At 49.1% G+C, this 22,713-nt stretch overlaps 1 protein-coding gene across 3 annotated transcripts in view; it reads left to right on the top strand.

Moving 5' to 3' along the window:
* KCNC4 (potassium voltage-gated channel subfamily C member 4) overlaps positions 1-22,713 on the top strand; it is a 56,734-nt gene that overhangs the window by 26,270 nt on the left and 7,751 nt on the right. For 2 of the 3 annotated variants that reach the window (XM_043533639.1, XM_043533638.1), the window contains exon 5: positions 190-476. The exons of the other annotated variant lie outside the window; for it this stretch is intronic. In XM_043533639.1, the coding sequence (XP_043389574.1) occupies positions 190-203 (14 nt within the window). In that variant the 3' untranslated portion in view covers positions 204-476. Of the gene's footprint in view, positions 1-189; positions 477-22,713 lie in introns of those variants that run through there. 3 annotated transcript variants of the gene reach the window in all.

The following is a 22,713-nucleotide window of genomic DNA, read 5'->3' as shown; positions in this document are numbered from 1 at the left end:
AGAAATCAAAATGAACATTTTCTGGTGAAAATATTTGGTTTTCAAAAAGCATTTTGAGTTTATGGGTTTCAAAATCCTTACATCGTTACCGAAAATTGTTTCTGAAAGCTGAAATGTTGGGCAATTTCAATTTTTCAATGATAAAAAATGTTCAAGAGAAATTTTGAAACTTTTTTTTTTAATTTCCAGCAAAAAACAACTGACCTTTTCCAACTAGCTCCAGTTACCCTAATTTACACCAGCCAAGGATCCGGCCAATGGAGTTACTGAGAGTTCTGACTGAGTAGCCCAAAGGGATTGACCCAAGTGGGTTCATGCAGGTCTGATGGTTTCGCACTGGATCCTAGCTCCTCCCGTCCACCAGATGATCACTTTGTATGTTGTTGTTTCATAAACAAATTCTGCAAAGAGCTGAACTGAAAACCTGGAAAATAAATCAAATCAGGATTTTTCTCTTTCCTATTTAATGAGCTGCATAAAGCGATCTGCTGGCCTCTCTTGCTGCGTTTAGAGCTCAGAAGCGCTAAACAGTGGCTTTGTTCTTTAAATCTGCCCCTGAGGCATCATGGCCTATTCCCCCCCTTTCTCTCTCTCTTTGATGGTGGAACATGATCCAGCCTGAGAGCTGGATTAACGCTGCCGTATGGGTAACATCTAAATCCAGTGCCTAGGTCCTCTGCTAGTTCTAACGCAGTAGGCAGGGTCAGTGTGTATTACACATTCCCCTCTGTGTCCAGTCTAAGGAGGAGATGAGTCTCTTGTGGCCCCAGCAATGGACCCGGGCAGTGCAGCTCAAGCTGTAGGGATCTCCATTCATTCCTTGGTGTGAGCCAAGAGCGTTGGCTGCCACGCCATTGTCTCGTGTAGCATTAGAGACTGGGTGAGCCAGCACTAAACAGTGCCCAGGGCTGAGGAGCCGTGAGCCACGCCACCAGTGCCAGTCTCTCTTGCAGTCTCATGGCTAATCCAAAGGCAAGAGTCTAGTTTCAGTGTTCTCTTATGGCAAGAATAAATAACCCGTTCCAGTTCCCCTTGTACTATTCGCAGACCTGGGACAGGAGGGTCAAGGCCCCAGAACTAATGGGAGAGTAGCCGCTATGCTCACACTACAAGGGAGTGTGTGGGACAACAAAGGGAAAAACAGGAACGGGAGTGAGGTCAACGGTTGAAAGTCAAGGAACCAGATGGGGACAACCTCGGATAGCACCCACTGCTCCTCAAAGCCACGAGGCAGTCAGTGGACACTGCCCAAAGGAACGCTGCCCGGAGGTGTGATTGAATGAGGGAATGGAAATAGGTCCCACAGTTGCAGAGCACACCACACCCCCGCTCCCAGCCCAGCTTCCTCCTCCTGCAGCGATGGAGGCCATCTTGGCCAGCGCCAGGAGGAGGTTGACAAGGAGGTCCCAGTCCCGTGACTTTGTGCGTAGATCAGGAAATGGAGGGAAACGTGCAGCCAGAACCTGAATACAAGGTTCCGGAGGAGCCAGAAGAGGGGCTGCCACCTGACACATCTTACTCCAGTTTCCCTTGTCGTGGCCCTGGCTGATCCAGCTCTGAGGAGCTTTGGAGCAGTACTGCCTTTCCCATGGTCAATGTGGATCCAGTGCTGTGTTACTGCGCCGGGTCCAGTCTCTCTCTGCCAATGCAGAGAGCCCTGAGCAGCTTTGCCAATTCCATCCTCACTTTGCCATCAAAGCTACTGGCTGATCCAACATTACGCGGGACTGGGCATCACTGCCGGCCCATTGTTGTGATGTAGCGAGAAGCAACATTGCTCGACCAAAACTCTCTAGCTCCTCCAGCAGAGACATGAGCTGGAGACTTCTGTGTGACTCTGCCGTGGAAGGGCCCTCTGTTGTTCTTCACTAAAGTGGAGATTAGGAGCCAGATCTGAAGCCCACTGATTTCATTGGGCTTTGGATCAGGTTTTGGGTCAGCTAGGAAATTGGGGCAGCATAGAGGAGATGGAATTTATAACATATGAAGCTTCGGGCTTTATCAGATGAGGGAAGGAATTAGAAACTCAGAGACATTAGGACTTTCAGATTTTTGGGAGAGCTGGAAGAAAAATGTCAATTACTTTTCTTGGGAAACGTTGAAACATTTTTATTATAAACATTTTCCTGCTTTTTTTTTTTTTCATGAAAAAGCAAAACTAAACAGGGTGGTTTTTTTCAGTGTTCAAAACTAGTTTTTGGTTTTAAAAAAATTGACTTTTGTAAGCCGAAAATACCCAACAATGTTTCCTAGACCAAATAAAAATATTTTTTGACGAAAAAAATAACATTGGGGGGTTTTGGTTAAAAAAACAACAACAACTCACCCCCCAAAAAATTGGTTTTGAGGGTTTTTTTTACCTAAATGAAAAATTTCTGCAAACTTTTTATTTTGGACCATATTTTTGAAGCCATATTTTTTTCATTCAAAAATATTTTGATGAGAAAATGTCAACCAGCTCTGATTTTTAAACTATCAGACCAGATGGGGAAACAGGTTGGGGAAAACAAGGAAGAATTAACACTGGGCTTTTCCCTTTACAGGGAAACCTCTTTAGACAGAGCCTCTGCTGGCGTAAACTGGAAGTAGACCAGCTCAGGATCTGACCTGTTCTCTTTTAAACTGCACAAGTCAATTGTAGAGGGTCGAGTGGGATCTGAACAGGAAGTTTCAGTGCGTGTTACAATGGGCTCTTGAGCTATCTTTTATAAAGTCATGATTGCTGATTGATTATTGTTCCTTTTGCAAGCACCAGGGGCTTTACAAAGGTATGAATTCTATGCATACAGGGGTAACTTGCCATCATCCTCAGCTGAAATGCCGCCGGCTCTGGAGTGGGATGTGGCAATAGAATAGCCTGAGAAACACTCCAAAAGCGCTCTAAAGCGGAAAGTGGGAGAGATTACCGTAAGCAGCGGGAGCAGCTGGGAAATGTAACTGGACGGGATGCAATTACCCCACAGTAGCCAGGACACTGGAACTGGCATCCCTTCTCTGGTGAAAACCTCCATGGGATCTTTCATGATGACATGTGGTCAGAGCACAGTGTCCCCTAACACCATGCTGGGACACCGGTTCCCTAACAAGTCCAAGCAAAGCTCACCCACCTTACGGGATCACCAGTGCTATTTCCTATAGCATCTTCATTTGTTGCCAGAGATCTCTCATCCAAGTACTGACCCAGCCTGGCCCTGCTTAGCTCTGAGAATCAATGTAACCACGCGTTCGTGGTGCATGAAAATATATGGACCAACACATTCCTTTAATGTCCCCCGAAAACATCTAAACCTCCTGATTGAGGTTCGGTCAGAACTTGCTATCAGATGACTTGGGCTGAGAACTGGGGAAGATGCTCATTTGGAGACGTGATGTCCAGTTACTGTGTGATGTGATAAATGATAGGTCTCTGCGGGGTGAGGTGGTCGTTTCTTAACATGCTTCATGAAACACAATGAGCCTGGAGACTAGTGATTGTTTCTATTAACTGCGGCCTTTGTTTCACGCATTGTTATTTAAAGAGGTTTCTTCGAACCAGAGGCAAGAGAGACAGGATTAGATATGCTTAGGAGGAGCCTTTGTATCCAAATATTAGAACCTTCTAGCTTGATTGTCAGAGGTGCTGAGGGCTCTGTCCTAGACGAAGTTAATGGGAGCTGTGAATGCTCAGGCCCTAATTAATCTCCCATTGCGGCTATTTGTGCTGGTACTGGACATCCTGGCAATTCTCCAACTTCAGAGTACTTTGTTTCTGAGCCCAGCTCCCTGAGAGACTTCCGTCAAATTTGGGGACAGGTACTTATGTTATTACAAGCTCTGGAAGTCAGGACATTGGCGTTTGGCTGGAAGTATAATGCAGATATCAGCCATAGACAGGATTTCGTCCTGGTTCCAGTAGACACGTTTCAGACTGAGAATGGTTTATTTCAGGAAGTTGGAGAATATAATTCTCCTTCCCATAATACCCTTCTTCCATGCATGCGTCTTCTTTGGTCCTGAGAAGGGCAAGCCCGTCCTAACACAGATGAAGCATTTCCCTCTCTTTTCCCTTCAGAGGGCATGACCCCAATCCCTTGTCCATACAGATGAGGTGTTTGAAACCGTCTCAGCAGAAGAAGTGGGAGAATCACTTGTCACTATCCTGAAACATGGCTGCGTGTGTCCATTTTGGCATGTCTGTGTGCATGTTTCTCTTTGCATGTACCCTGTGTGTGGGTGCACATCCTGCCCTTTTGCTGAGCTACACACAGGGCTCTGGAAGGTACACCCTGGCGGTAGGTCCAGAACTCATCCCGCCAGCACCTTAGATTTTAAGGCCCAAAGGGACTGTTGTGATCACCTTGTCTGACTCCCTCTAGAGTACAGGCCAGAGAACTTCCCCACAATAATTCTCAGAGCCGATCTTTTACAAAAACATCCAATCTTGATTTTAAAATTGCCAGTGATGCCAAATCCACCACGACCCTTGGTAATGGTTAATTACTCTCACTGTTTAAAAAATCTATGCCTTATTTCCAGTCTGAATTTGTCCAGCGTCCGCTTCCAGCCATCGCATAGTGTTAAAGCTTTCTCTGCTAGATTGAAGAGTCCATTATTAAATATTTGGTCCCCTATGTAGGTGCTTGTAGACTGCAATCAAGTCACCCCTTAACCTTTTCTTTGTTAAACTACATAGATTGAGCTCCTTGCATTTCTCGCTAGAAGGCAGGTTTTCTAATCCTTTCATCATTCTCATGGCTCTTCTCTGAACCCTCTCCAGTTTATCAACATCCTTCTTGAACTGTGGGTACCAGAAAAGGACACAATATCCTAGCAGCCGTCTCACCAGTACTAAATACAGAGGTAAAATAACCTCTCTGTTCCTACTTGAGAGTCCCTTGTTTATGCATCCCAGGATAGCATTAGCCTTTTGTCCACAGCATCACACTGGAAGCTCATGTTCGGCTGATTATCCACCATGACTCCAAATCTTTTTCAGAGTCTCTGTTCCCCATCCTGTAAGTATGGCTTACATTCTTTGTTCCTAGATGAGCACATTTACATTTAGCCACATTAAAATATGTATTGTTTGCTTGTGCCCAGTTAACCAAGCGATCCATATCGCTCTGTGACAGTAATCTATCCTCTTCATCATTTACCACTCTCAATTTTTTGTCACCTACAATCCGTTTCACTGATGATTTTATGTTTTCTTCCAGCTCACTGATAAAAATTTGAAATAGCATAGGGCCAAGAACCAGTCCCTGTGGGATTCTACTGGAAACATACCCGCTCAATGGTGATTCCCCATTTACAGTTACATTTTGAGACCTGTCAGCGAGTTTTTAATCCATTTAATGTGTGCCAAGCTAATTTTATAGGGTTCTAGGTTTTAATCAAAATGTCATGCAGTATCAAGTCAAATGCCTTACAGAAGCCTAAGTGTACGATGTTAACACTACTGTCTTTATCAACCAAGCTTGTGATCTCATCAAAAAAAGATATCAAGTTAGTTTCATAGAATATCAGGGTTGGAAGGGACCTCAGGAGGTCATCTAGTCCAACCCCCTGCTCAAAGCAGGACCAAACCCCAGCTAAATCATCCCAACCTTTGTCAAGCCTGACCTTAAAAACCTCTAAGGAAGGAGATTCCACCACCTCCCTAGGTAACCCATTCCAGTTTGACAAGATCTGTTTTCCATAAACCTTTGTTGATTTGCATTAATTACATTACCCTCTTTTAATTCTTTATTAATCGAGTCCCATATCAGCTGCTCCATTATCTTGCCCAGGATTGCGTTGGCTGCAGCGTTTTGAGTTGGGAAATGGTCATCGATAGTGTTCAGGAATTCCAAGGGTGTTTTAGTTCTGGCAGAGTGAGACCTCCAGCATGTGTCTCTCAAATTGAAGTCCTCCATGATCGCAGTTGTTTGCTGTTTGTTTGTTTTTTATCCCCACACATTATAGATAGCTGTGCAAGGAGCCCGTCATCCTAGTCCCTAGTGTGATTTGGTGGTCTGTCGTACCCCATCTAGTGCTTTATATGTTAGGACACTGAGTCATAAGCATCTTAGTGCTTCTTCAAGAGGAGCAGCGGGCGTCCCCCCCAGCCAACCAGATTATGGGTAAAATTTACCACTGGTGCTGGCCCTTTGTATTCGGGTAGATTTTGCCTCATGTGCCTGGAGGGCTTCAGGGCCTGGCAATGCCATGAGCTGTGCAGACCACATCCCCTCGAGGCTGTAGTTGGGCAGCAGGTGAGGCAGTCAGACCCCTAACTGAGCACCTGTGTACTCCTTTGCCGTCTGTCCTGCCATCTAACTCCCACCGACAGCCTGTCTATACTACAGAGTTAATCTGGTTAGGTTAGCCTGGCATCTCCGCTGCTAAGTCCTGACCACAGTACTGGGTCCTCGCTGTTTCTGCATCCACCCGTATCTGTCTGGGCATATCCCATGGTTCTTTGGGCTGAAATGCTCTAGGATTCTTTCCCAGTCAATTGCGAGAGAATTTCTGTCCTTCGGGGGGAATTGTGGGAAGGCATTGGAGGACTATTAGAACTCAAGTGATTTGCCTGTGATTGCAAAGTGGGCAGGCCTCCACTCGAGTTAAAGCAGAGCCTGGATTCTAACCCACACTCCCATCTGGGTAACTTTCCACAGGCTCAAACACCTCCAAACCCTGATTAGAGGTCGTTCTGTGTGGAAGGTAGGGAGGGTAAGGTTAAAACTGGGGTAAGAGTCTGGGTAACTGTGCAGTGTTAACACACTCATTGTCCTGCATCAGCCTAGCGCACCAAGCAGCCATCTGTGTATGCGTAATGTATGTGTAATCTATGTAAGATAATGTCTGTACGTGCGTATGTGCATACGTGATGCAGAAGTGATACCTGCATAAGTCTGTGTTGATCTGAGTGCAATGCACGTGGGAGAACGTGTATATAATTCATTTAGGAGTGTGTGCACGTGAGTTAATGGGCTGTGTCATGGAGGTGAAAACTTCAGTGTGTTTTTCATGATAAGTGAGTGCGCAGTGTGTGGTGCATGAGTTATTTGTGAGTGTGCCGGTGTGTCTATGCATGGATGAGTGTACGAGGGCATGCGTGTGAGTACGTATGTTTCTGTGTCTTTGTGCGTGAGGGTGTTGCAAGAACGTGAGTAATTGACCAGACGTATAGAAGTATGTGAGTTAATGCAGCTCCCCCCCCCCCCCCCGCCCGCCCGCCCGCCCCGTGTGCGTTGCCGAGTTCATGTGCATGTCTGCGTGACGATGCATTTCTGTTCCCCATTCAATGCACGGGTGTGATCATGCAGGCGCATCACTGGGCGGTGAGTATTTGCACGTGGGTAAGGTGGAACCTCTGATGCCATTTTGCCTGGGAAGAGACCATCAGGGTGCCCACTGCCATCAGCCGCTCTGTTTGTAAAATGCCTCCATGCAGCTCCTTGGCAACAAACCCATTTTTAAACCAATTAGGCTGACCTCAGTTAGCACCTATATGTGTTGCTGGGAAACCAGCCTCCCTAACGAACAGAGCTGATGGCAATTAGCATAGCAAAACCCTCCGATGCTTTGCAGCTTTCCTTGGACGGTTTGCCCAAGCAGCAGCTTGGGATCGGGTGCTTCCGTGGCCCTATTAGAAAACAACGCGAGCCCTTGGGGCTGGGCGAATAGAACCGAGGCTGCTTCCTTGGTAAAGAAGCCCCGTGATCAGCCTCTATTCACAAACGCTCACATGAGCCAGGGTCATTCACACCAGGCACCAGCTGCATATTTTTAACAGGGGGCGGGGAGGGGAACTGACCACTGGAACAGTTTACTATGGGGTAGGGTGGATTCTCCCATCCTTGGGCCCTGTCACAGGGTGGCTGGCCCCTTAAGGGCCTCAGGGCCCCACCTGTGGCGAGATCAGCGCACTTCCCCAGGTGGGACAAATGATTTTGGTCATGTGACTGACTGACCAGGCTCAGGGATATAAGGGAGAGGCCCGCAAAGGTGAGTGGGAGGGCAGGTGGAGGAGTTTGAGCTAGCCACAGGCCAGCTGGAAGCTGCAGGTGAGTGCTGCAAGGATTGGGGCTGTTTGGATTATAACAGGGAAGGAGGGGGTCACCTGTCTCAGGGGGAGAACCGGTGTCGGAAGCGGCCAGCTGGTGTGAACTGCTGCTTTGCTCTGGAGAGATGGCTATGGGCTTCCTGGGTTCGGGGGAAGGATTGGGGCCTGGAGGGCCAGTGTGTTTATGGACTACATTAATTGCCCCCTGCCCCTTCCAGAAGGGGAATGTTTTAAAATGATATAGATGGGGTGGAGTTTTTGAGGAGCCCTGTGAGAGGGGCAAACCTGAGGCAGGGTGCTGCAGAGTCACCACAAAGGGGTCCTCAGAAAGCAGAAAACCGTTTACAGGCCTCTCTTCAAGAAAGCACTTAAGCAAGCTCTTAACTTTTTTAAGCATGTGCTTAAGTACTGTCCTGAATAAAGATGTGTTGGTGTCTATAAGATCTGTAGCTGTTCAACCAGGGTAGGGATTGAGGTAGGGATTTTGGGGTGAGGATCTCTGGCCTGTGTTATGCAGGAGGTCAGAGGAGAAGATCATAAGGTCTCTTCTGACCTTAGGAATCTCTGAATTCACCAGGATGCCTGGGGAAAGCCCAAATGTAATGAACGTTCTCATGAAGAACTGAATGTGCAATAGATCAGTAAATAACCCTAAACTTTTGGGGATAATTTGAAAACCTAAACTTTATCAGCATGAAGAGTAACACCCCCAATCTCCTATGCCTTCCATTCTCTAACAGCATATGGACCTCTCTGTCATCTCATTGTCCTGCACTGGTCTCTGCTCTGACACCCCTCCCTCCATCACACAACATGATGCTGCATCTCCACTCTGCCCGTCCCCTGAAAGTTGACACTGGCAGCGGAGTGCCAGGAGAGGAGAATCGAACTGGGAATTGCTCGCCTCCAGCTGAGTGGGCTGTCCTTTGCGCTAGCCGCCTGTTTTGCTGGGCATGTTAACTTTTCAGTGAGGGGGGAAAAAAAATCTATTCTCTCCCACGTGCATTTGGGAAAACCCTGGGTGCAGATTTGCCGCTTTCCTCAAATCCTTAAGTGCAACCTAAATAAAACAGGGCAAGGGTGCTCAGCATGCATCAGCCTCTCCATCAAATGGCTCCCAGAACAGCCGTGAGTGGGTGGAACATAAAGGGTCATTGAGTTGGGTGACGGAGTCTCATCTCTTTTTTTCTTTTTTGTTTATTACCACAATGTAGAGGGTGGGGGCGTGACCCCTATTTCCCATCTCCTTAGCCACCCCCCGTGTTGGTGATTTAAGCTGTCTCTGGCTTGCTGCCTGGGCCCGTTTGTCTAACCAACAACTGGATCGTTAAGGTCAATGGTAGCCCTCGCCCTGTGCACATCCGAGCGATGGAGCACGAGGGCAGGAGGCTTTGGCAGCTGGCTGTGTCCGGGGAGCTAGTCATTAAGGAAGCATGGGGGAGGGAGAGCCGTACGGGGGAGAAACAGGGAAGCAGTTGTGCCTCCCCCGTAAGGTATGTCTACCCGCAGCAGGAAGCGAATGTCCTAGCCTAAGTAGACTTGAGCTAGCGCACTTAAAATCACAGTGTGGGGGTTCTGGCTCCGGGGGGGAGTTTGGCTCTGGAGCCGAGAGTCCAAGCTGGGACATCCACAACCCCAGCTGGGAGTGAGTCTCCCAGCTGCAGTGGAGACCTACTATGCAGGCCGTTGTGCATGGGCTGATGGGGCCAGGTGTCCTGCGCGTGCTGTGTCCTGCGCACTTGCTCCATGATTGGCTACGGCTTAACCCTTGCTCTGCGTCGGGCGCTGTGGGGCCAGGCTGGGAGCCTCTCGCTCATGCTGGGTAGCCCCTTATTCCATAGTAGGACCAGTCGGGAATCCTCCGCCGAAATGTCTGGTAGATGGGGGATTGCTGATTGGTCAAAAAGGACACTGTTTGCAGGGCAGGGTCCATTTCAGCAAATCTCCACTTTGAAAAATTGGGGGGCAAGGAGAGGGGAGAAGAAAACTAGTGATGATTGGGAAATGTCGCAGTTGGACTCGCCATCGGAGGAAGGGGATCAGAGCCCAGCCTTTGGGCCCTTTGATGGGGACAGTTAAAGCCCTGGGTCCCTTAAAGAGACCAATCTCCTCTATCACTAGCAAAGCACAGCTGAGCAAGTCTATTTCAGTGGGACAGCTTGAGGGGTAAGGAACTACTCAACAGTTGGGCTCTTTGTTCCTGCTGTATTTTTGGAGGCATCATGATCCACACTAGACATGCAGTCAGAAGACCTGGGTTCTAATCCCAGCTTCACTCGGGACCTGTTCGGTAATGGCTTCCCTTCTTTGCCTCAGTTTCCCCATCTGTACAAGTGGGCTAATGATACCAACCTCCCTCACTATTGAGATCTGTGTGTGAAAGGTACTACCTAAGGGTGATGTGACTGGCCTGATTTCCCTGCCGAGTTTAACAAGCTCACAGGAGTGTGAAGGAAAAACCTCCCTCTTATTTCAGAAGAAAGAAAACGTGGGTTTTTCTGAGCCCTAGTTAGCACAGGGCAGAGACTAGAAAAGTCGTGGTTGTCTCTCATCCTCCCCCCCGTCCCCCCAAACTTGTTTGTGGATCATTAAAAGAACAAAAAAATTAAAAGCGGGGACTTGTGCTGGGAGGACTCTGCAAACTGTTCAGCTGCTTCATTTAGGCTGCCAATCGCCGACAGATTTATGTCAGGGCTGCTACGTGCCAAATAACCATTTCTGACATGGCACCTTCCCCACCTCCCCCACATGCCTGTTACCAAACTTGGAGCAGCAGTGGAGGCCAAGACTGTGTTTACACTACAGCCTAATGCCAGCACATCTATAACCCTTAGCCCTGCCATGAGTGCAGGGGACTCTTGAGAGCACTGCAGGTCCTACGATTCTCTGTGGATCGGGGAGAGGGGTGACCCCTGACCGACACCGGGCTGGTCGCAGTTCCTATGTGCGTTTACTGGCATCGCCTGTTCTGCTCGTCGGGAGTGGTTTCGTTGTACCCGTGCAAAGCATGACTTTGGCCGATAGCAGCCTCCAGACCAGGAGCGCTTTGCCGGTGTGGCTATGCCAGGGGCGCCCGCGGTGATGAGCTGCCAAAATCTTAACGACTGGTTCCCTCCTCACCCCATGAGGGGGTTGTTGCCCACCCCCGCTCCCCGGGACTCCTGCCCCATCCAACCCCCCATTCCGTGTTCCTTGATGCCCCCCCCCAGGACCCCTGCCCCATCCACGCCTCTCCCCTGTCCCCTGACTGCCCCTAGAACTGGGCAGGAGGGTCTCGTGGGCCACTGTAGTGGGTGCCCACCCCACCCCTAAGAGCCAGAGGCACCTGCCGGGAGGCGAGGTGGGGAGTCCCGGAGGTGCTTACCTGGGGCAGCTCCCAGGAAGCATCCGGCAGGTCCCTCTGGCTCCTAGGAGCGGGGGAGCATAGCTGGGAGGGGAGCAGGGGTAGCAGCTGCTCCCCCACTGATCACATCCTAAGTGGCACCTTAGGTGCTGACTCCCTGGGTGCTCCAAGGCTGGCTGGAGCACCCAAGGGGAAAATTTGGTGGGTGCAGAGCACCCACCGGCAGCTCCCAGCCTGGCCCCAGCTCACCTCACCTCCGCTCCGCCTCCTCCCCTGAATGCACCGCCCCGCTCTGCTTCTCCGCGCCCACCCCCCCCGCCCAGCTTCCCACAAATCAGCTGTTCGGCGAGAAGCCAGGGAGGGCTGAGAAGCAGACGGCAGCTTCCCGTTTGGGCCCAGGGAGGCGGAGGCGAGTTGGGGCGGGAAGCGGTTCTCCTGCGCTCCCCCAACCCGGGTTACCTGCTGCGGCGCGGGCGGCCCTCTTCGCGCCCCCACCCCCGCCCCAGCTCACCTCCGCCTCCCTGGGCCTGAGCGGGAAGCCGCCGTCTACTTCTCAGCCCTCCCCGGCTTCCCGCCGAACAGCTGATTCGCGGGAAGCCTGGGGGGGGGCGGAGAAGCAGAGCGGGGCGGCGCGTTCAGGGGAGGAGGTGAGCTGGGGCCAGGGGTGGGGTGGAGAGCTGCTGGTGGGTGCTCTGCACCCACCAAATTTTCCCCTTAGGTGCTCCAGCCCTGGAGCACCCATGGAGTCGGCACCTAAGGCGCCACTTTGGGCCGGTTAAATTTAGAAGCCCTTTTAGAAGCAGTTCTCCCTCGCGGAACAACCGGTTCTAAAAGGGGCTTCTAAATTTAACAACCAGCTCTAGCAAACCGGTGCGAGCCGGCTCCAGCTCACCACGGGGCACACACCTCGTGTGGACATAGCCTGAAAGAGAACCCAGCGCTGCGTGTTCATCCATTTCCAATCTCGGTGCCAGGTTTGCCCTGAACTCTGTGCCATGCCTGTGACTCGTCTGCCACTTACCTCAAAGAGGCTCGTCAAGGAGCTATTCTATCGCCGTGCATGCGTCTGATTTCTGTAATTAAGTGTATTCATTTACCTAACCATTCTGGTCATTTTAACAGGTTTATGAGACACAGAATATTCAGGGTTAGCACCTCTAATGTAACCAAGGGAAAAGAAAAGAGGCCACAGTTCATAGCACTAATAATGCCTTGTCCTTCTCCCCCGGCATCTATTGTATCTCAACAGACTTTACAAGGTCTTATTATTTGTATTACCATAGCACACTGGAGCTCCTGCCATGGGCCAAGCCCCCATTGTGTGTGGTGCTGTACCAGCACAGAACAGAAAAAATGGTTCCTGCCCCAGATTCTAGCCTGACAATAGGTCAATGTTGGTATTCAGCTTTTGCAGATGGGGAAACTGAGGCAGTGAGGAACAAAAGCCTATTTAGGTTTTTAATACCCGGTGCCTCATCGTAGTAAGTAGCAGGGCATCTTCCAGAGAGAGCATGTGGTGGATTCGCCATCCCTTCAAATCTTTCAATCAAAATAAGATGTCTGTTTCTGAAAGATCTGCATCAGTGAAACTGTAAGTTATTGGGCTGGCTGCAGAAAGTGGCAGGTGAAATTCTCTGGCCTGTGCTATGCAGGAGGTCAGACAGCGCTGATCACCCTAGTCCTTTCTGGCCTTGGCATCTGTGAATCCTAAGTGATTTGCCTAAGGCCACGCAGCAAGGTTGGGAAGACCAAGGAATAGAATCCAGACCTGCTGCCCCTTTTCAAGGAAAACGCTGGGTCTGAGAAACTTGAAAGCCGTCACCTGGCCCTGCATTGGATACGTCTAGAAGCCCAAAGAGCCTGTAGCTAACTACCGAGCTCCTGAAACTTGACTCCTGCAAACACCAAAGGGGAGCCTGTTGCTCTGTGTGGCATGGAAAACCCTCAGCAGACCCAGAAACTTATGATCAGCAAAGCTACTAATGTTTCATCTACTGTGTATTAGACCTGACATGTAGCTGTGCTCTGCGATTTTTAGCATTGGCATTATGCAACTTGGCAAAAAGCATGACGAATGTGCAGGCCTTCCTGCCTCTACAGCAACAGAAACCAGAAATAGAGAGTAAGACTCCGGGAGTTTGTAAGGAGAGGCACCAAGCTGTTGAGGAATCAATTGGATTTATTTTTCTTTTCCACCCAAAAAAAAGTGTAATTTTTTTCAGGGGGAAGCTGTACATGTTGGGTGGGTTGGTGGGTTTTTTTTGTGTTGTTTTTTTGGTTTGCAGCCTGGAATAGCCTTTTTAAAAAGACCTTTCCTCTTCACTATGTTTAGAGATCTAGCGAGAAGAAACATTTCCAAGTAAGGAGAAATCTCCGTGGAACAACAGCAGGGCCGATTTATTCAGATTCTCCGAAAAAATAAATATTGGCTTCTCTGCCTTTGCCAGAGTCCTGAAATGGCATTTAAAGACCTTGGTGTTAAGTGGTTTTCACATCATCCTCAGTCCCGGCTTGATGGCCTTGGGGCCTGATTCCTCCCTTTAACTGCAGGGCCCGAGTAATGGCAGTGCAAGCTTTAATTAAATGTGCATCTGCTCTGGGCCGGAGGTATCATTTGGTCTTCATGCCCGCTCAGTCCTTGGTGCCTCTGCTGCTCGCAGGAGCAGAGGGATGGGGGTGGTAGTGATACCTGTTGGCTGGACTGGAGTGAAACCGTCGGCTCGTGGCTTCACGCAGCTCCCTGGATAGCCCTCCGAGTGTAATGTGCCACTCCTGCTAACCCAAGCTGGATTTGACTCTGTGATTTAGCAATAAAAACCTCCTTAGCCTCTCAGCAGTCCCCGAGTCTTCCGATGAAGTGGGCTGTAGCTCACGAAAGCTGATGCTCAAATAAATTTGTTCGTCTCGAAGGTGCCACAAGTCCTCCTGTTCTTTCCGAGTCACCCAGAGGCTCGCAAGCTGTAGCTAATCAATTCCACCTTGTGCAATGCAATCACACCTTGTGACAGGGCTCTGAAGCTAGAAGCCTGATTGGAGCTGTGTTGGGATAAGAGAACTTGACCTGAAGTTGTTTATGGATCCAGGGTAACTTCTCAAACTCTCCTATTAACAGATACATTGTCAGGTCAATGCTGCTGAAAATATAGTGCCTGAGTGTGTTAAAGCCCTCCCCCCCCCGGCCACACGCGCACCCCCAGGGCGTGCCCTAGAAATGGCTGGGATTGCTACGGCTCCTGTGTTCGCTGTGCTGAAATTCAGTACATGCGCACACAGACCCATCCAAGGTGCGTACACACGCACTGCACAAAGACCCGTCGTGTGTGTGTGTATATATACGAGCACTCATCCATACATTAACGACACCCACAGTGCATGAGCACTGTGTGCAAAGGATGCACCTCCCCTCAAACATTGCGTGTGCGTACACGCGCACACACGCTGTTACAGTACGTGGCACAAGGCCTCTCTATGCATATACTAAATTTGCACATATCTATATCCATGCACAACCCCCACATCTACATACATGACCCCTAGGACACATCTGCCAGCACACTGCTGTGGATTCAAACTCACAGTTAGAAAACCATGTGGGGGTCTGGTGGGGATGGCAAAAAAAAAAACAGTCCATCAAGGTGTGGGGTAGTTTTGGTTCAATAATGAAGGCGGGGGGGGGTGGGCAGGATACCTAGGGTCTCTTCCCAATTTAGTCACTGATATGCCTGGGGCAAGTCTGCTTCCTTTCCTTGTCTGTCTTGTCTCTTTAGCTTGCAAGGTCGTTGAGAAGGGGGACCCTCTCTCACTAGGTATATGCATGATGGGACCCTGGACTGGGCACTATTTTAACACAAATAATAATGAGCGTATGCAGCCAGCTCATCCTCTATCCCAGCCCTATGCATTAGTCCCTATTACTACTCCAAAACAGGACCCCACTGTTCTAGGTGCTGTCCAAACACAGGGGAAAAACAGATGGTCCCTGCCACCAAAGTGCTGACACACTCATCACTCTGGTGCCGGGGTGCCTGACTGAGCCCGGGTCACCAGAAATCCTGCATTCCTTTACCAACTCCTCCACCACCACCTTTAGCATGACTTTGAGGAAGTCACTTCACCTCTTCTTTGACTCCATTTTCTTCTCTGTAAAATGGGGATAAACCTGCATGGGTGTTGTGGAGATCAGTTAATGCTTGTGAAGCCCGTTGAGATCCCTGGAAGAAAGATATGTGCAAAGTATTGCTCTGTTTCTCAGGAGAGTCCTGAAGGAGCTGAGAAAATGGAAAGACCTAACGATCAGTTGGACAAGAAATGGACACGGCATGAAAATAATTGCATTGACCAGAAACCATCTGTACCTGGCTTCCCCCGCAGTGCCAGTAAAAATCCACAGTGCCTAGTTAATGACAATAAAAAATGTCAGTTAGGCAATGCCTATGAGGAAATAAAAGAGCAAAGGCGGATGCCGTATAGATGCAGTCCTAGGATAAAGAGAGAGCTCTCTACTCAACTTTAAGCTACTGATATATTATTAGGTTGTCCTCCTCTGTCGTCCTCCATCCTTCTGGGCATACCAAGAAGCTATTGTCATGCTCTTGCCTCCCAACCAAGACCCAAAGGTAAGGAATGATTCCTCCAGAAGGACCACAAAGCACTGTGCAAGACATTTGTACAAGGGCCATTTTCTCTGACTGTTGAAATGCAGCCACCTCTCAGGTGAAACACAACAGCTGAGCAACAGCACAGTGCAACAATAAATGGCACTTCACCACAGGAAGAAAAGAAGAATTACAGCACTGGATCAGTATATCAAACAGCAGCTAAAACTGCAAAGGGGAAATGTAAGTAATTCATCAATATACAAAGTGCCAGGGGAAAGCTAAATCCCAAGGGCATGGATGCTTTAAAGTAACAGCACGTCGTATATGGGATGAGGGGAGGGCTTATAGTGTTGTGTTTTTTGCCCCATCTATGTGATGTGTTAATTGGAACTCATTTTAAATCCCAGCCATCAACAATAGATGTTACTTACAAGGCAAGCCCAGAGGATGCAACTGCGAAGTGACTGCAGAAGGGAGGTTGCTGAGAATGCTGCTTTGGGTATTTTAATTCCTGCAGTTTTAGAGGCTGTCATAGTTCCCTAAAATAAAATGAAAGGGAGGAAGGAAAATGGTCCCGGAAAGCGTCATGTTCCAGCTCTAGAAAGAAAAACCCCTTCAAAGCCATGTGTCTGAACGACTAAAGTTAGATTCTAAGGGCTGGAAGCCTGGGTAATGATATTCAGCAGAGGAAGGGGGAGAAGCTGCTTAGAAGTCACAAGTGCGATTTCCCTTGCTAAGGCTTTTTCTTCCACCCTGGTGGCAAGTGGTGTGTCTCCAAGGGAGAACCAAGTGGTATCCAGAGGGCAATAGTGTTCATGTAACCCACATGAACCCAGGCTGGCTTTGTCTTCCTCTAGTAGCTGGCTCTCACAAGAGGATAAGAACCCACTATAGCTGCCAAGGAGTATCTGGCTCAAGTGACGGAGCCTTGTGCCTTTTAGCACTGAACAGCCAGCATTCATTCCCCCCTGAGGGCCCAGCACTTGTTGTTTCAACTTTGAAAACCTCTTCATTCCTTTCAACCAACAAGATTGGCTTCCCTACATCTGAAAGGATTCTATGAGCTCTCCAGCTCCTGTCCCTGTTTGTTTTGTGTATGTTTTTGCTTGAATGGGTTCAGGTTCCAGTGTTTCCTGAAAAAAGAAAAGGAGGACTTGTGGCATCTTAGAGACTAACAAATTTATTTGAGCATAAACTTTCGTGAGCTACAGCTCATTTCATTGGATGCATTCAGTGGAAAATACAGTGGGGAGATTTATATACATGAAGAACATGAAACAATGGGTGTTTCCTGAGCTGCTCTGTCAGCTCAAACCGGTCCTTTGACAAAGAGAACCAACAAAAGCAGGTGATCTATTGTAGAATGCACACAATCAGAGCAATGTGGCATGGGTCGAGCTGTGCGAATAATTGGTTTTTATTTTTTATTTTTTTTAGTTTGAAGCATGTACTCCCATGTTTATATTGCTATTTTTACCATGCTAGCCTAGGTAAAGCCAGTGCAGGTATGTCTACCTGAGTGACAATCCCCTCTCTGATTACAGTGTAGACATACCCATGGAGGATTCCAAGCTATGACCGTGGGCAGGGCACTAGGATAGCACGAGGAGACGTTACTGTAGCAAATAACATAAGGCCCCAATCCTGATCCCCATTATGGGTCATGCAAGTGGGAGTTGGCTCTGCTGTTATGATCGCATGCTATGATGGGCACTTGGGGTAGCTTGCTTCAGAGTAGAAGGCTGGCCTTGTGACCATGGCACTGAATTTGGACTCAAGAGAGTTGGGTGCCATTCAAGATCTGCAACAGACTCTGTACAGAACCTTGGGCAAGTCACTAAATAGTTCTGTCTCTGTTCTGAGGAGGAGAATTCTTCTTTGTCTATTTAGATTGGGGCAGGGACTATATTGTCTTATGGGCCCCTGATCTCAGTCAGGGACTGGCACAGGGGGGGAGCCCCAATCTCGGTTGGGGCCACGATAGTCTCTGCCATAATACAAATAATAATTCTATGAACGCAGATTGCACTCTTGGCATTGCTGTCTGTTGATGGGACTAAACAAAGTCCTTTGTTGCTATTATTTCTTATCTGGGTTAATTTCTCAGACCGGTGAAGCTGTTTTCAAAGGCAAGACCCTGGGGGATCTGGACAATCATGACTTTGATGCAAAAACAGCTTGGAAGGTAAAGGGAGCTGGGGGGGGGGGGGGCGAAAAGCTTAGTGGTGTCGTGAGAAATCCATAGAGCAGGCTGGAATGTTCCTAGCTGCCCTGGAGGACAGTAGAAAGCTTTTAAACACTGCCCCTCTCTCCACAAGCAGGGCAGGGTGTTTGCACAGGTGAGAGGAGATGCTCTGAGCAGCAGCTCTGCTCCTGGCTACAGTTGTTGGCTTTTCCTGGGAGATCACTCCCAAGCCAAGGTCCAAACTCAATCCTCTCCCCATCCAGACGGGAACGGGTACTGCCAAGTGCTAGAGTCCTGAGGGTATCTTGGATTATCCCACACCTCTGCTTCCCTAGGACGCTCCCCCTTTCAGCCCTGTCTAGGTCCCTGCCATCCCACCGCTTCCATCAGCTGGATACGTGAGCTGTGATCCTACTCCAGACTCCGCCTCCTTTGAGAGCCTCTCTTCACTTGGATAACTGCCTCTGCATGCAGTTCCAATGGCATCTGCCCAGCATGGTGGCTCAGAGGTTCACACGCAGCCTCACGAGCTTTGCGGATGGCCTTCAGCTTCTTCGGGGGAACGGGCTGGTCCCAGGCAAATGGACAGCTCCCCCTAGCAGGGAAACAAATTGCTTCAGACTTGGGAGACCTGGATTCAGGTCCCTGCTCTGCCACAGACTCCCTGGGTGACCTTGAGCAAGTCACTTAGCCGCTCTGTGCCTCACTTATTAATGCCCCTTGGAGTCAATGGAACTTAAGAGCACTAAGCTGTATAGCGCAGGTACAGCTCATATCAGAGTCTGGACCCTCTCCACTACTGTCTGTATGGGAAAGTGCTTGGAAATTTAGAAGAGCAGAGTCTTTCTCCAGGTCCCTTGAGCCAGCCACTAGAACTGACTAAAGCATTCGACAGGATGGTTAAAACACCTATAGAGCCGATCTGTTCTATTCAATCGTATAGGAGTTTTCTATGGCAGCTTCTAGAGTAGCCTGTTTTCATCCATACGCAGTCTTGATTTAAAGACTGGCTGTCTTGGTAAAAGGGCTGCTGCAGCTCAACCGGGACTTATAGGTTGGATGCAGGAATCACAGGGTGAAGCCCTATGGCCTGTTATACAGGAGGTCGGACTGGCTGGCCAGGATGGTCCCTTCTGACCTTAAAACCTACAACGCTATGAATGGGGAAATTCTGTGGGGCTTTTCCATAAGGCATCACCACTCTGTGTATCGCTTTTTCATCTGATGCTCTCAAAGAACTCCCGAAAGAAGGGAGAAACTGGTGCTCAGAGAGCTTCAGTGAACTCAGGCGGCCCAGAAAACAAAGTCGGTACTCAAATCCAAGTCTCGACTCCCGTGCCTTATTAAATGGATCACAAACTGCCCCCCTTACTGTGGGGTCTGTCTGATGGCCCTTCATTTGGGAAGGCCAGAGCTGGAACACCCACAGAGGCTGCAGCGTGACTCAGAGCTCCAATCAATACTGATGAACTCATTGACAAAGCGAACTAGAGCGCTATGGGTTACCAGTGCTCTAAGTTTTGGCTTTGGGACATCCGGTTTTCAGTGAGGCATGATGGAGCAAAACCACACCTGTGAAAATCCACCTGAACATTCGCTGGGGATGGGAGCGGATCAGAATCCCAGCGCTGACCTATGGGGAAGTTTGGTGCTGGATCCTCTGCTGGGGTAAATCAATGGATCTCTATTTAGATCAGTAAAAGAACTGGGTCGCAGGCTAGCATCTCTAAACCAACTCTTTTTTTGGAGGTGTGAAAAAGTTTTTGGTAAACTTTTGCTTTAGTTTTTGCTGGTCTCTGAGCCACCTCCTTGTGTGGTCCAGGATGGATGCAGCAATCCCTGGAATTGTAAGTGAAAGGCTGCTCTCCTGAGTGGCAACCTCCCAGTAGGGTAACCACATGTCCTGTTTTAGCCAGGACAGTCCCTTTTTTTAAGCCCTGTCCCGGGTGTCCTGACTCTTTTTGGCAAAAGTGGGCATTTGTCCCATTTGCTCTTGCCAACTGATCAATAGGACAAATGCCCATTTTCATCAAAGTGGGGTGGGAAGGAATATGTGTGGGAGCAGTGTTGCAAGCCCCACATGTGGGGGAGGCAGGGCTCAGGTGGGGGAGAGGCAGGGCTCGTGTGAGCAGCAACACCAACCCCAGCATCACCCCCGGGGGCAGGAAGGGCTCTGGAGAACGATGATTCCAGCCTCATATGTGGTGGGAGAAGGCTCAGGCTATCCCTACACGGTATCCCTTTTTCCCTGGGGAAATATGGTCACCCACCTCCCAGAGATCATCATCTTGGGACATTACTGACAGACTTGCAGCCCCAGTAGTCTGGATGAGGCTCGGCGAAGCAGCCAAACATTTGGAGAGTCGCATGGCTCCAAATTCCAAACCGGTTTAGAGGTTCTTCCATCACTAGTTTGAATCTCCTTTGCAAGCAAATGCCACCGCATGAAATTCAGCAGGGAAGGTCTAGCGCTAACTCCCTATCATGAAAATCCCACTGATCGCCATGAGTGCGTCTTACCATTCTGCCCAATGCAGGGGTCTGGAGCTGGATGATGAGACTGTAGTAAATTAGGTATCAGATTTGCCTGAGCTGGGTGGTCATGTCTGGGGAGGGTCACGGGGCGTTGTCAGGACTGAGCTGTGTGACACAGATGGATTTCAGCATAGGCAGGGCTGGATGGTCAGGTTTGCCTGTAGAGAACTAAGCAACCTGTCTCTCTCTCTGTCAAGATGGGATCCAGGACTGGGCTATCAGAGGGACCAGGAAGTCAGAGCTCTGTGAGGGCTGATGACTGGACTAGGGCTGATTAGCAGAGCTGTGTGGGTGATACCAGCTAGGAAAACTGGAGATGCCACTGGCAAGAAGGAGGAGCATCAGCAGAGCTGTCTGTAGGAGCCCAGCACTGGAACAGCAGGGAGTCCTGCAGGTCAGGGCTGAAGTGTATTGCGAGAGCTGTGTGGGTGGAAAGCTTACAAAGCTCATTCCCATATCGTCCCTTGTAATTATTTGTTATATACAAGGCATCAGAAATGTACGTGGTGCTTTGCAAAACAACGGTGGAGTCCCTGCCCAGAAGGACTTAGCTTCCAAGGAGCAGAGAATTCATTTTTGTCACCTTACCACCTGGATCAGGGCCCCATTGTGTTGCATGCTGCAGACATGCATAGCAAGAAAGAGCCCCTGTCCCAAGGAGCTATAGACAAAGGAAACAGAGGGGAAGTGACTTGACTGGGTCCCACAACAAGTCCGGGACAGAGCCAGGAGCAGAATGCAGGTCTGTCTGATTCCCCGCCCAATGCCCTTGGCACTAGGCATCACTGATTCCCAGTAGACTTTCATGGAGTTACTCATATGAATAAGTGTAAAACAGGGTGGAAAAGGACTCCACACCTGATCCTAAATTAAGACACCAGCAGCGGGAAGAAGCGACAAAGGGGAGCAGGCAGGGCGGGATTAGGGTGAAGAAGTTTGGTCATTTGCATCCCTCACCCAACGGATGACAATGGAGGGTCCCATTGAGTCTTGGTTTCATTGTAAGACTGGGTATACAGCTCCTTAGAGAAGAGAGTTTGGGGTAGGATGATGTGAGAGGACAGGGCGGTGGGGAAGGAAGCAGGAGCTCTGCAATCTGGGCCCTATATTTAGTGAGCGCTGAAATTAGTGGAATTCACATGAAGTAAGAAATAGGACTTTAAAAGGTAAACAGAGGAGAAAAGGTCCTTTTGATGAGCCAGGTTTCTCTGACTAGAAACCTGGGGTATGAGTCTGCTGCCGCTTACAGGAGCAAACTGGAGTGGCTCCACTAGAGTGACACTAGTGTTGATTCTGATCTCACTCCAATTTAAGCTCCTGGCATCTATTGTACTGCCAAGGACTAAGAACTCCCTCCTGTCTCCAGATTTTCTGGAAAAATACCTTTCTTAAAAGCAAGAGTTTATTCCCCATTCAGCTTTGGAGGACTCTTTTTTTTTTTTTTTCAGTGTGAGCAAGGAGATTATTAAAGCCTATGAAATCTCTTTTGCTACAAAGTGCCCTTCCTTGCACGCATGGGATCTGTTACGTCACAGGGAGAGACACCCTTGGGAGAAAGCACTGGGGTTTCACCTGAAGGGCACAGTGTTGTTTTTTATATACACATCACACAATTAGCCTGTGGAACGCATTGCCACAAGATAATGTGACAGTGGTGAGTGTATATTACGGGTCCCCCTCTGTGCCTGATCCACATTCGTTGTTACAGCCACCAGCTCAGAGCCTTGGCGCGTTCTCTATGCTTTTAGCTTTGATAGTTACGGATTCAGTCCCTGTGTGTTGACCGAGGGGGTGGCCATAACAACAGCACTCACGCAGAAAACCTCTGAAGTAACCGAAACATTTTTCTCCCACATGTTCATCTGTAAACAACATGTAACTCCTCAATTAAGCCTGTCCTGACCCCTTCTAGTGGCTAATCCACACAAATCAGGTCCCCACATCTGTACCCTGGAGTTCAGAGTCGGGGAGGAACCATAAGGGCATGCTGTTTCTACCAGGAAATAGAGAATTAGCTCAAGTG

The sequence above is a fragment of the Chelonia mydas genome, chromosome 21 (genome assembly GCF_015237465.2).
Source record: "Chelonia mydas isolate rCheMyd1 chromosome 21, rCheMyd1.pri.v2, whole genome shotgun sequence".
NCBI lineage: Eukaryota > Metazoa > Chordata > Testudines > Cheloniidae > Chelonia > Chelonia mydas.
This window is presented reverse-complemented; position numbering and strand designations above follow the sequence as displayed.